Source organism: Rattus norvegicus, chromosome 10, assembly GCF_036323735.1.
Source record: "Rattus norvegicus strain BN/NHsdMcwi chromosome 10, GRCr8, whole genome shotgun sequence".
Lineage (NCBI taxonomy): Eukaryota > Metazoa > Chordata > Mammalia > Rodentia > Muridae > Rattus > Rattus norvegicus.
Window position 1 is genome coordinate 56,346,016 of NC_086028.1, and position 15,041 is coordinate 56,361,056.

Sequence of the window (15,041 nt, forward strand, 5' to 3'; positions counted from 1 at the left end):
GATATCCCCAGTCACAAACTTTCTTGATCTTGCTCACCACATTATATACTGCCTCTTTTTTGCACTGAGGTGATCCACAGCCTGTGAACATACACCTTTACTCAGAAGGCTGAGGACCCAGCATGCAGAGGCAGGGACTGATACTGAAATCTCATTCTCTATTATTTCTTGATTATGTCAATAAAGATAGCAGAAGCTAATTGTTGGGTGGAGATAAAGAGGTGGGATTTTCTTTGTCCAAGGCGGAAAAGGAGGGAGAGCGATAGAGAAAGGATATTTTGGCCAGGCTTTGGAGAGAAGAGCACAAGCCATGTAAGGTCTGGGGGCTACTAGAACTGGTGGTGGCCTTCATCACTGGCAGACTCCTAATTTAGGTTAGCTGATGAGTTTAGAGCAATAGATTGTCTATTAGAATCTAATTAGGCAGCAGCTCTCTGCCCCCAGACCCTGTGAGAGAGAGACCCAACCGCCTGGTCAGGTGGGCACTCCTGAGGCTGCAGAGCGGAAGAGACCACCAACACTGCTCACCCCTGCCCACATCCCTGGCCCAAGAGGAAACTGTATAAGGCCTCTGGGCTCCCGTGGGGGAGGGCCCAGGAGCGGCAGGACCCCTGTGCCTGAGACACCACCAGAACCAGAAGGAAACAGACCGGATAAACAGTTCTCTGCACCCAAATCCCGTGGGAGGGAGAGCTGAACCTTCAGAGAGGCAGACAAGCCTGGGAAACCAGAAGAGACTGCTCTCTGCACACACATCTCGGATGCCAGAGGAAAAAGCCAAAGACCATCTGGAACCCTGGTGCACTGAAGCTCCCGGAAGGGGCGGCACAGGTCTTCCTGGTTGCTGCCGCTGCAGAGAGCCCGTGGGCAGCACCCCACGAGCGAACTAGAGCCTCGGGACCACAGGTAAGACCAACTTTTCTGCTGCAAGAAAGCTGCCTGGTGAACTCAAGACACAGGCCCACAGGAAGACCTGTAGAGAGGAAAAACTACACGCTCGAAAGCAGAACACTCTGTCCCCATAACTGACTGAAAGAGAGGAAAACAGGTCTACAGCACTCCTGACACACAGGCTTATAGGACAGTCTAGCCACTGTCAGAAATAGCAGAACAAAGTAACACTAGAGATAATCTGATGGCGAGAGGCAAGCGCAGGAACCCAAGCAACAGAAACCAAGACTACATGGCACCATTGGAGCCCAATTCTCCCATCAAAACAAACATGGAATATCCAAACACACCAGAAAAGCAAGATCTAGTTTCAAAATCATTTTTGATCATGATGCTGGAGGACTTCAAGAAAGACGTGAAGAACTCCCTTAGAGAACAAGTAGAAGCCTACAGAGAGGAATCGCAAAAATGCCTGAAAGAATCGCAAAAATCCCTGAAAGAATTCCAGGAAAACATAAATAAACAAGCAGAAGCCCATAGAGAGGAGACACAAAAATCCCTGAAAGAATTCCAGGAAAACATAAATAAACAAGTAGAAGCCCATAGAGAGGAGACACAAAAATCCCTGAAAGAATTCCAGGAAAACACAAACAGTTGAAGGAATTAAAAATGGAAATAGAAACAATCAAGAAAGAACACATGGAAACAACCCTGGATATAGAAAACCAAAAGAAGAGACAAGGAGCTGTAGATACAAGCTTCACCAACAGAATACAAGAGATGGAAGAGAGAATCTCAGGAGCAGAAGATTCCATAGAAATCATTGACTCAACTGTCAAAGATAATGTAAAGCAGAAAAAGCTACTGGTCCAAAACATACAGGAAATCCAGGACTCAATGAGAAGATCAAACCTAAGGATAATAGGTATAGAAGAGAGTGAAGACTCCCAGCTCAAAGGACCAGTAAATATCTTCAACAAAATCATAGAAGAAAACTTCCCTAACCTAAAAAAAGAGATACCCATAGACATACAAGAAGCCTACAGAACTCCAAATAGATTGGACCAGAAAAGAAACACCTCCCGTCACATAATTGTCAAAACACCAAACGCACAAAATAAAGAAAGAATATTAAAAGCAGTAAGGGAAAAATGTCAAGTAACATATAAAGGGAGACCTATCAGAATCACACCAGACTTCTCGCCAGAAACTATGAAGGCCAGAAGATCCTGGACAGATGTCATACAGAACCTAAGAGAACACAAATGCCAGCCCAGGTTACTGTATCCAGCAAAACTCTCAATTAACATTGATGGAGAAACCAAGATATTCCATGACAAAACCAAATTTACACAATATCTTTCTACAAATCCAGCACTACAAAGGATAATAAATGGTAAAGCCCAACATAAGGAGGCAAGCTATACCCTAGAAGAAGCAAGAAACTAATCGTCTTGGCAACAAAACAAAGAGAATGAAAGCACACAAACATAACCTCACATCCAAATATGAATATAACGGGAAGCAATAATCACTATACCTTAATATCTCTCAATATCAATGGCCTCAACTCTCCAATAAAAAGACATAGATTAACAAACTGGATACACAACGAGGACCCTGCATTCTGCTGCCTACAGGAAACACACCTCAGAGACAAAGACAGACACTACCTCAGAGTGAAAGGCTGGAAAACAATTTCCAAGCAAATGGTCAGAAGAAGCAAGCTGGAGTAGCCATTCTAATATCAAATAAAATCAATTTCCAACTAAAAGTCATCAAAAAAGATAAGGAAGGACACTTCATATTCATCAAAGGAAAAATCCACCAAGATGAACTCTCAATCCTAAATATCTATGCCCCAAATACAAGGGCACCTACATACGTAAAAGAAACCTTACTAAAGCTCAAAACACACATTGCACCTCACACAATAATAGTGGGAGATTTCAACACCCCACTCTCATCAATGGACAGATCATGGAAACAGAAATTAAACAGTGATGTCGACAAACTAAGAGAAGTCATGAGCCAAATGGACTTAACGGATATTTATAGAACATTCTATCCTAAAGCAAAAGGATATACCTTCTTCTCAGCTCCTCATGGTACTTTTTCCAAAATTGACCATATAATTGGTCAAAAAACGGGCCTCAACAGGTACAGAAAGATAGAAATAATCCCATGCGTGCTATCGGACCACCACGGCCTAAAACTGGTCTTCAATAACAATAAGGGAAGAATGCCCACATATACGTGGAAATTGAACAATGCTCTACTCAATGATAACCTGGTCAAGGAAGAAATAAAGAAAGAAATTAAAAACTTTTTAGAATTTAATGAAAATGAAGATACAACATACCCAAACTTATGGGACACAATGAAAGCTGTGCTAAGAGGAAAACTCATAGCTCTGAGTGCCTGCAGAAAGAAACAGGAAAGAGCATATGTCAGCAGCTTGACAGCACACCTAAAAGCTCTAGAACAAAAAGAAGCAAATACACCCAGGAGGAGTAGAAGGCAGGAAATAATCAAACTCAGAGCTGAAATCAACCAAGTAGAAACAAAAAGGACCATACAAAGAATCAACAGAACCAAAAGTTGGTTCTTTGAGAAAATCAAAATGATAGATAAACCCTTAGCCAGACTAACGAGAGGACACAGAGAGTGCGTCCAAATTAACAAAATCAGAAATGAAAAGGGAGACATAACTACAGATTCAGAGGAAATTCAAAAAATCATCAGATCTTACTATAAAAACCTATATTCAACAAAACTTGAAAATCTTCAGGAAATGGACAATTTCCTAGACAGATACCAGGTATCGAAGTTAAATCAGGAACAGATAAACCAGTTAAACAACCCCATAACTCCTAAGGAAATAGAAGCAGTCATTAAAGGTCTCCCAACCAAAAAGAGCCCAGGTCCAGACGGGTTTAGTGCAGAATTCTATCAAACCTTCATAGAAGACCTCATACCAATATTATCCAAACTATTCCACAAAATTGAAACAGATGGAGCACTACCGAATTCCTTCTATGAAGCCACAATTACTCTTAAACCTAAACCACACAAAGACCCAACAAAGAAAGAGAACTTCAGACCAATTTCCCTTATGAATATCGACGCAAAAATACTCAATAAAATTCTGGCAAACCGAATTCAAGAGCACATCAAAACAATCATCCACCATGATCAAGTAGGCTTCATCCCAGGCATGCAGGGATGGTTTAATATACGGAAAACCATCAATGTGATCCATTATATAAACAAACTGAAAGAACAGAACCACATGATGATTTCATTAGATGCTGAGAAAGCATTTGACAAAATTCAACACCCCTTCATGATAAAAGTCCTGGAAAGAATAGGAATTCAAGGCCCATACCTAAACATAGTAAAAGCCATATACAGCAAACCAGTTGCTAACATTAAACTAAATGGAGAGAAACTTGAAGCAATCCCACTAAAATCAGGGACTAGATAAGGCTGCCCACTCCCTCCCTACTTATTCAATATAGTTCTTGAAGTTCTAGCCAGAGCAATCAGACAACAAAAGGAGATCAAGGGGATACAGATCGGAAAAGAAGAGGTCAAAATATCACTATTTGCAGATGACATGATAGTATATTTAAGTGATCCCAAAAGTTCCACCAGAGAACTACTAAAGCTGATAAACAACTTCAGCAAAGTGGCTGGGTATAAAATTAACTCAAATAAATCAGTTGCCTTCCTCTATACAAAAGAGAAACAAGCCGAGAAAGAAATTAGGGAAATGACACCCTTCATAATAGACCCAAATAATATAAAGTACCTCGGTGTGACTTTAACCAAGCAAGTAAAAGATCTGTACAATAAGAACTTCAAGACACTGAGGAAAGAAATTGAAGAAGACCTCAGAAGATGGAAAGATCTCCCATGCTCATGGATTGGCAGGATTAATATAGTAAAAATGGCCATTTTACCAAAAGCAATCTACAGATTCAATGCAATCCCCATCAAAATACCAATCCAATTCTTCAAAGAGTTAGACAGAACAATTTGCAAATTCATCTGGAATAACAAAAAACCCAGGATAGCTAAAGCTATCCTCAACAATAAAAGGACTTCAGGGGGAATCACTATCCCTGAACTCAAGCAGTATTACAGAGCAATAGTGATAAAAACTGCATGGTATTGGTACAGAGACAGACAGATAGACCAATGGAATAGAATTGAAGACCCAGAAATGAACCCACACACCTATGGTCACTTGATTTTTGACAAAGGAGCCAAAACCATCCAATGGAAAAAAGATAGCATTTTCAGCAAATGGTGCTGGTTCAACTGGAGGGCAACATGTAGAAGAATGCAGATTGATCCATGCTTATCACCCTGTACAAAGCTTAAGTCCAAGTGGATCAAGGACCTCCACATCAAACCAGACACACTCAAACTAATAGAAGAAAAACTAGGGAAGCATCTGGAACACATGGGCACTGGAAAAAATTTCCTGAACAAAACACCAATGGCTTATGCTCTAAGATCAAGAATCGACAAATGGGATCTCATAAAACTGCAAAGCTTCTGTAAGGCAAAGGACACTGTGGTTAGGACAAAACGGCAACCAACAGATTGGGAAAAGATCTTTACCAATCCTACAACAGATAGAGGCCTTATATCCAAAATATACAAAGAACTCAAGAAGTTAGACCGCAGGGAAACAAATAACCCTATTAAAAAATGGGGTTCAGAGCTAAACAAAGAATTCACAGCTGAGGAATGCCGAATGGCTGAGAAACACCTAAAGAAATGTTCAACATCTTTAGTCATAAAGGAAATGCAAATCAAAACAACCCTGAGATTTCACCTCACACCAGTGAGAATGGCTAAGATCAAAAACTCAGGTGACAGCAGATGCTGGCGAGGATGTGGAGAAAGAGGAACACTCCTCCATTGTTGGTGGGATTGCAGACTGGTACAACCATTCTGGAAATCAGTCTGGAGGTTCCTCAGAAAATTGGACATTGAACTGCCTGAGGATCCAGCTATACCTCTCTTGGGCATATACCCAAAAGATGCCTCAACATATAAAAGAGACACGTGCTCCACTATGTTCATCGCAGCCTTATTTATAATAGTCAGAAAATGGAGAGAACCCAGATGCCCTTCAACAGAGGAATGGATACAGAAAATGTGGTACATCTACACAATGGAATATTACTCAGCTATCAAAAACAACGAGTTTATGAAATTCGTAGGCAAATGGTTGGAACTGGAAAATATCATCCTGAGTGAGCTAACCCAATCACAGAAAGACATACATGGTATGCACTCATTGATAAGTGGCTATTAGCCCAAATGCTTGAATTACCCTAGATCCCTACAACAAATGAAACTCAAGACGGATGATCAAAATGTGAATGCTTCACTCCTTCTTTAAATGAGGAAAAAGAATACCCTTGGCAGGGAAGGGAGAGGCAAAGATTAAAACAGAGACTGAAGGAACACCCATTCAGAGCCTGCCCCACATGTGGCCCATACATATACAGCCACCCAATTAGACAAGATGGATGAAGCAAAGAAGTGCAGGCAGTCAGGAGCCGGATGTAGATCACTCCTGAGAGACACAGCCAGAATACAGCAAATACAGAGGCGAATGCCAGCAGCAAACCGCTGAACTGAGAATAGGTCCCCCGTTGAAGGAATCAGAGAAAGAACTGGAAGAGCTTGAAGGGGCTCGAGACCCCAAAAGTACAACAATGTCAAGCAACCAGAGCTTCCAGGGACTAAGCCACTACCTAAATACTATACATGGACTGACCCTGGACTCTGACCCCATAGGTAGCAATGAATATCCTAGTAAGAGCACCAGTGGAAGGGGAAGCCCTGGGTCCTGCTAAGACTGAACCCCCAGTGAACTAGACTATGGGGGGAGGGCGGCAATGGGGGGAGGGTTGGGAGGGGAACACCCATAAGGAAGGGGAGGGGGGAGGGGGATGTTTGCCCAGAAACCGGGAAAGGGAATAACACTTGAAATGTATATAAGAAATACTCAAGTTAATAAAAAAAAAAAAAAAGCCCAGATCTCAAAAAAAAAAAAAAAGAATCTAATTAAAGCCCAGCAGTTGTGTTATATGGCTGGTTTTTAAATATTAAGGCTGTCTGGTGTTTTCCATCTGCAGTGACTCAGGTGGGCAGGAGACAGAGCACAGCCACAGGGCGGTCGTTAGAGGTTTGGTGGAGTTAGCTGTGAGGAGTTGGAGGAGCAATCACAGCTCCCAGGGCTCAGATTACCAGCTTGCCATGGGCAGAGCCATGTCAGGAGTAGGATCAGTGGCAGAGTATTCTCGGAGCTAAGCTGAGAACACAGCCCGAGAAGGTTATAACGTGGCTTTTTAAAACTACAGGCCACACTAGCATACTGTTTCTTTTCTCATTGTTCTGACAAACCTGACAGGAGGAAACTTAAGGAAGGAATTATGTTGTTAGTTAGTTTCATGTTGGGAAATGCATGGAGTTTAGGGTTCAATTATTTGTGGCGGGAACTTGTTATATTCCCAGGACATCAGGAGTTGGTATGTCTGAGTTAGGGAGAGGGGCATGGGCATAAGCCTCATGGCCTGCCACTAATGACCTTTGTCTGACACCCAGGCCTCACATTTTTGCTTCTACAAATTTCCCGAATATTACCACTGTCTGGGGACCCAGTGTTTAAGCATTTATACCTGTAGGAGACACTTCAGATTCAGACCCTCACAGCCAGGGATGAGTTAGCACTCATTCTGAAAGTCCTGCTCACACATTCTCAGCCTGGGCTTCTCTCCATGTTTAACGGGACTCTTCTCTTTGCCAGATTGAATCTAATTCCTCACTTCCCCAGGCCTACTCTGCAATCCTCTGTGGTCCCTTAACAACAACTTTGATGTTTAGGTGATAAGTCTTGATTGTTGAGATTCCAACTGCTTCCTCCCTCTCTTAGTTGGCTGCTAAGCCTTCAAATCTGCCCCACATATTTCCCAAGCCTGGCATCAGACCCCGACAAGTATCAAACTCTGGATGCTCACCTTCGGGGTGATTTCCAGCTTCTCAGAACCAGACACGATGTAGCGGGAGCCGATGTACAGGCTATCTACTGGGGGTGGCTTGTGTATTCTCACGAACTGAAACTTCTTTTCTTCCTCATCAATGGCCTAGGGAACATTACACACAGTGACTTATCTAGATCTCTGGGCCACAGCATCTGGTCTAAATGAGGCAAGGTGGTTGATTAGTACATTTGTGTGGGATAGGGTGGTGACACCTCCTGGGCACCCTTTTAACTTGTGTTCTCCCACATGGGTGGTTGCATTATTGGCCCCTGTCCTGTTCATTTGAGAATGAGGTCTCTGCCAGGGAAGAGGGAGTTCACTACGTGTTGGTAGTGGAGCATTCTAATACTCTGTTTGGGGTAAGAGGCTATAAAATCCTATGTAGAGATTGGCAAAAAGGCACTGATGCAGTTGTAAGGGACTCTGGTGTGAGTGATCTAGAAGAAGGCCGACTCATACACTCCAGGGTTTCCCCCACAGAACACATTCACTTTCCCAGTTAAGAATCTCTTCAAGGGACTCAACAGCTGCATCTCGGGTTTTCTGTTAACACAACCTGGTCCCACCTTTGGGGTTCTGAGTTACCTTCTGAATGGTGCAGTCATTGGGGATGAGGTAGAGGTGAAGGGTGACCTCTTCAAGACTGAGGTGATAGTAGATCAGTGTGATGGAAGTGATGGGGATGAAGCGCCGGGCAGCAGGGATTATTCTCAGCACAACTCCTAATGGCGAGAAGCTTGGGTTTTTCAGTGCTGCATAGCGATGCTTCACCCTAACTGGCGTTTCTAGAACCGCCCCATGTTCTTGAAAGTGGGCCACCTTGAAGTCAAATGTGCTTGCCTTTGGGTCTGTGAAAGAACAAATTCAAAGATGTAGATTTAGTGTTTCTATCGAGTGAAAAATGGGACCCCTCCTATAGGCCTCCATGTCAGCACTTCTGTAGAACTGTTTTCCTGTTTTCTTTCAGGCTTTTCTGAGAACAGGTGCTCTGATCTCAGGTGTGTAGGTGCTCCTGGAGACTGTCTTCCAGCTCTAGGTGAGAGCAGGAATCAGAAAGGTCCTGCCCCTGATTGCTCCTAGGTCCTTGTACCCAGGGGGCACAGTTGGCACTATGCCATTCCCTCTGGGGTCTGTAATGTGGGCAGAGGGTAGTCTCTTCCGACTTCTCAAGACTGTCCACACTTCTGAGTGTCCAGCTCTCTCCCCCATGGGATTTGGGTGCAGGGAGCTGCTTGGCTGGTCCAGTTCAGTCCTGGGCGCAGGCCAGAACCGAAGGTACCAGCGGTGTCCAGAGGCACTGTGCAGTTTCCCCTTGGACCAGAGATGTGGGCAGAGGTGTGCAGAAGTGGAGTCTGTCCTGCAGTCTCATGATGTCTGCACTTCTGGGTGTTCACTCTCTTCCCCCAGGTTTCATCTTTTGAAGAGCCAAGTCCATTTAGAGGCAGAAAGCCTTAATTGACGATATCCCCTGTTCTGCAAATGCAAATGCTCAAGGAAGTGTTTCCCCATGGTCAGTACATCCTACAGACATTGTCTGGGGCAGGTTACTTGTCAAGCTGTCACCCGAACTTACCGGTGTCACACCTACGGTTTTTTTGGGGGTAGGCAGGCAAGATTCCAGATTGAGCAGGTCATTGAGTCAAGATGCACAGCTTCAGATAACAGCTAAGGCCAGGTTTGAGTCAAAGACCCTGCAGTGAAGTCTTGACAGATCATTCTATGAACCTTTGAAAGGGAAGCCTAAGAGTAAATGGAAATCCTAGGATGTGGAGAGTCAGAACCACAATTGTTTTCTGATGAAGAAAGTTGTAGGTAGGCATAGAGAGATGGCCTAAGAAAGAGGCCATGTGTATTTCATGTGCAGAACTGGATGGGTGGAGATATCCAAGTTCATTGGAGTCCTGTCAATGCCACCATGATCTCCATCGCTAGGTGCTAAAGTGTAGAAGTTGGTGCTTATGCTGAAAGAATTGGTCTGTGGTTTGACCATTCCTTACTGTGCTCTGATTCGTCCACGTTGGGTGTCAGTGCTTATTCTTCGTCACTGGATATTGGAAGTGTGTAACTTGTATCTTATATTATAGGAGCTCATGGATAAGACATTGCTTCAAGTCTGTCGAGAGATGGATTTAAACTATGGGAATTATCAAGGTCTAATGGGACCTTTGAAACCAGATTGCACTTTTCATGGTGAGATTAAACTGAAACTTTAGAGATAAAAAGTAGAAAGTTGGGGATTTAACATGATGTGCTTCTGTGTCAAGTTGACAACGGATAGAACCATGATGTTGAATGTTACATATGAACTTGATGTGATTGCTACATAGCTCTCTTTGCCTGTCTTTTCTCCTGAGTTTGTGCCCAACTTGCATCATGACAAAGAGTATTGCATTGAATGTTGTTTAGCAGAGAAAAATATCTTCTTTTTTATGCAAAATATATTTATATTTTTATTGAATATTTCATGTACTTAAATTTCAAATGTATCTCCTTTCCCATCTCCCATGCCCCTCCCTCTCCCCCTTCTTCTATGAGAATGCTCCCATTCCCAACCACCCACTCCATCCTCAATGCTCCGTCATTACCCTATATTGGGGAAACAAGCCTTCACAGGACCAAGGGCATTTACTCACATTGTTGCTGGACAATGTCATCCTCTGCCACGTATGTGGCTAGAGTTGTCGTTCCCTCCATGTGTACTCATTGTTTGGTGGTTTAATCCCTGGGTGCTAGGTGGAATTTGGTTGGTTGATATAGTTGTTTTTCCTTTGGTGTTGCAAACTCCTTCCACTCCTTCAGTCTTTGCTCTAACTCCTCCATTTGGGTCCCTGTGTTCAGTCCGATGGTTAGCTGCAACCATCTTCATCTGTGTCAGTAGGAAACTGGCAGAGCCCCTCAGGAGACACCCATATCTGGCTCCTGGCAGCAAGCACTTCTCGGCATCAGCAATAGTGACTGGGTTTGTAGCTGCATAAGGGATGGATCCCCAGGTGGGGCAGTCTCTGGATGACCTTTTCTTCAAGTGCTGCTCCACTCTTTGTTCCTGTATTTCCTCCCATGAGTACTTTGTTCTCCCTTCTAAAAAGGAATGAAGAAACCAAATTTTGGTCTTCCTTTGTCTTGGGATTCATATGATCTGTGAATTTTTCTTAGGTATTCCAAACTTTTGGGCTAATATCCACTATTCAGTGAGTGCATACCATTTCTGTTATTTTTTGACTGGGTTATCTCACCCAGGGTAATATTTTATAATTCAATCCATTTGCCTAAAAATGTCATGTAGTCATTGTTTTTAATAGCTGAGTAGTACTTCATTTTGTAAATGTAGTACATTTTTTGTATCCATTCCTCTGTTGAGAGACATCTGGGTTCTTTCCAGCTTCTGGCTATTATAAACAAGGGTGCTGTGAACATAGTGGAGCATGTGTCCTTGTTACATCTTGCAGCATCTTTTGGGTATATTCCCAGGAGTGCTAGAGCTGGGTCCTCAGGTAGTACTATGTCCAATTTTCTGAGGAATCTCCAGACTGTTTTCCAGAGTGATCGTAGCAGCTTGCTATCCTACCAACAATGGAGGAGTGTTCTTTTCCCACATCCTTGCCAGCATCTACTGTCACCTGAGTTTTTGATCTTAGGTATTCTGACTGGTGTGAGGTGGAATCTCAGTGTTGTTTTGATTTGAATTTCCCTGATGATTAAGGATGTTGAACATTTCTTTAGCTTCTTAGCCATGTGGTATTCCTCAGTTGAGATTTCTTTGTTTAGCTCTCTACCCCATTTTTAATAGGATTATTTGAAACTCTGGAGTCTAACTTCTTGAGTTCTTTGTGTATATAAGATAGTATCCCTCTGATGTAGGGTTGGTAAAGACCCTTTCCAAATCTGTTGGTTGCTGTTTTGTCCTATGGACAGTGTCCTTTGCCTTATAGAAACTTTACTATTTTATGAGGTCTAATTTGATGATTCTTGATCTTAGAACATAAGCCATTGGTGTTCTGTTCAGGAAAATTTCCCCAATGCCCATGTGTTTAAGGTTCTTCCCCACTTTTTCTTCTTTTTTTTTAGGGTATCTGACACCTTTTATTTTAGTTTTGGCCAAAAAAAAATCACACAGTGGTACACATACCACAGAGAAGCACATATTTTAAAACAAACCAATAAAAAAACAGCATCAAAATCACTGGTTTTAGACATGGCTTGTAGCCATGCTTCCCACTATTTTCCTTTCTTTCTTTTTTTTAATCTTTATAAAATTGAGTATTTCTTATTTACATTTCTTTTTTTTTTTTTTTGCACTTCTTTGCTTCATCCATCTTGTCTAATTGGGTGGCTGTATATGTATGGGCCACATGTGGGGCAGGCTCTGAATGGTAGTTCCTTCAGTCTCTGTTTTAATCTTTGCCTCTCTCTTCCCTGCCAAGGGTATTCTTGTTCCCCTTTTAGAGAAGGAGTGAAGCATTCACATTTTGATCATCCATCTTGAGTTTCATTTGTTCTAGGCATCTAGGGTAATTCAAGCATTTGGGCTAATAGCCACTTATCAGTGAGTGCATACCATGTATGTCTTTCTGTGATTGGGTTAGCTCACTCAGGATGATATTTTCCAGTTCCAAACATTTGCCCACGAATTTCATAAAGCCGTTGTTTTTGATAGCTGAGTAATATTCCATTGTGTAGATGTACCACATTTTCTGTATCCATTCCTCTGTTGAAGGGCATCTGGGTTCTTTCCAGCTTCTGGCTATTATAAATAAGGCTGCAATGAACATAGTAGAGCACGTGTCTTTTTTATATGTTGGGGCATCATTTGGGTATATGCCCAAGAGAGGTATAGCTGGGTCCTCAGGCAGTTCAATGTCCAATTTTCTGAGGACCCTCCAGACTGATTTCCAGAATGGTTGTACCAGTCTGCAATCCCACCAACAATGGAGGAGTGTTCCTCTTTCTCCACATCCTCGCCAGCATCTGCTGTCACCTGAGTTTTTGATCTTAGCCATTCTCACTGGTGTGAGGTGAAATCTCAGGGTTGTTTTGATTTGCATTTCCCTTATGACTAAAGATGTTGAACATTTCTTTAGGTGTTTCTCAGCCATTCGGCATTCCTCAGCTGTGAATTCTTTGTTTAGCTCTGAACCCCATTTTTTAATAGGGTTATTTGTCTCCCTGCGGTCTAACTTCTTGAGTTCTTTGTATATTTTGGATATAAGGCCTCTATCTGTTGTAGGATTGGTAAAGATCTTTTCCCAATGTGTTGGTTGCCGATTTGTCCTAACCACAGTGTCCTTTGCCTTACAGAAGCTTTGCAGTTTTATGAGATCCCATTTGTCGATTTTTGATCTTAGAGCATAAGCCATTGGTGTTTTGTTCAGGAAATTTTTTCCAGTGCCCATGTGTTCCAGATGCTTCCCTAGTTTTTCTTCTATTAGTTTGAGTGTATCAGGTTTGATGTGGAGGTCCTTGATCCACTTGGACTTAAGCTTTGTACAGGGTGATAAGCATGGATCAATCTGCATTCTTCTACATGTTGACCTCCAGTTGAACCAGCACCATTTGCTGAAAATGCTATCTTTTTTCCATTTGATGGTTTTGGCTCCTTTGTCAAAAATCAAGTGACCATAGGTATGTGGGTTCATTTCTGTTCTTCAATTCTATTCCATTGGTCTATCTGTCTGTCTCTGTACCAATACCATGCAGTATTTTTCACTATTGCTCTGTAATACTGCTTGAGTTCAGGGATAGTGATTCCCCCTGAAGTCCTTTTATTGTTGAGGATAGTTTTAGCTATCCTGGGTTTTTTGTTATTCCAGATGAATTTGCAAATTGTTCAGTCTAACTCTTTGAAGAATTGGATTGGTATTTTGATGGGGATTGCATTGAATCTGTAGATCGATTTTGGTAAAATGGCCATTTTTACTATATTAATCCTGCCAGTCCATGAGCATGGGAGATCTTTCCATCTTCTGAGGTCTTCTTCAATTTCTTTCTTCAATGTCTTGAAGTTCTTATTGTACAGATCTTTTACTTGCTTGGTTAAAGTCACACCGAGGTACTTTATATTATTTGGGTCTATTATGAAGGGTGTCGTTTCCCTAATTTCTTTCTCGGCTTGTTTCTCTTTTGTGTAGAGGAAGGCTACTGATTTATGTGAGTTAATTTTATACCCAGCCACTTTGCTGAAGTTGTTTATCAGCTTTAGTAGTTCTCTGGTGGAACTTTTGGGATCACTTAAATAAACTATCATATCATCTGCAAATAGTAATATTTTGACTTCTTCTTTTCCTATCTGTATCCCCTTGACCTCCTTTTGTTGTCTGATTGCTCTGGCTAGAACTTCAAGAACTATATTGAATAAGTAGGGAGAGAGTGGGCAGCCTTGTCTAGTCCCTGATTTTAGTGGGATTGCTTCAACTTTCTCTCCATTTAGTTTAATGTTAGCAACTGGTTTGCTGTATATGGCTTTTACTATGTTTAGGTATGGGCCTTGAATTCCTATTCTTTCCAGGACTTTTATCATGAAGGGGTGTTGAATTTTGTCAAATGCTTTCTCAGCATCTAATGAAATGATCATGTGGTTTTGTTCTTTCAGTTTGTTTATATAATGGATCACATTGATGGTTTTCCGTATATTAAACCATCCCTGCATGCCTGGGATGAAGCCTACTTGATCATGGTGGATGATTGTTTTGATGTGCTCTTGGATTCGGTTTGCCAGAATTTTATTGAGTATTTTTGCGTCGATATTCATAAGGGAAATTGGTCTGAAGTTCTCTTTCTTTGTTGGGTCTTTGTGTGGTTTAGGTATAAGAGTAATTGTGGCTTCATAGAAGGAATTCGGGAGTGATCCATCTGTTTCAATTTTGTGGAATAGTTTGGATAATATTGGTATGAGGTCTTCTATGAAGGTTTGATAGAATTCTGCACTAAACCCGTCTGGACCTGGGCTCTTTTTGGTTGGGAGACCTTTAATGACTGCTTCTATTTCCTTAGGAGTTATGGGATTGTTTAACTGGTTTATCTGTTCCTGATTTAACTTCGGTACCTGGTATTTGTCTAGGAAATTGTCCATTTCCTGTAGATTTT

At 42.0% G+C, this 15,041-nt stretch overlaps 1 protein-coding gene across 1 annotated transcript in view; it reads right to left on the bottom strand.

Annotated features, from left to right (window-relative positions):
- Positions 1–15,041, bottom strand: part of Nlrp1b (NLR family, pyrin domain containing 1B) — a 75,840-nt gene that overhangs the window by 9,059 nt on the left and 51,740 nt on the right. The window contains exons 10-11 of the mRNA XM_063270033.1: positions 8,547–8,809; positions 7,938–8,063 (exon numbers count right to left, since the gene is read on the bottom strand). Of these exons, the coding sequence (XP_063126103.1) occupies positions 7,938–8,063; positions 8,547–8,809 (389 nt within the window). The remainder of the gene's footprint in view (positions 1–7,937; positions 8,064–8,546; positions 8,810–15,041) is intronic.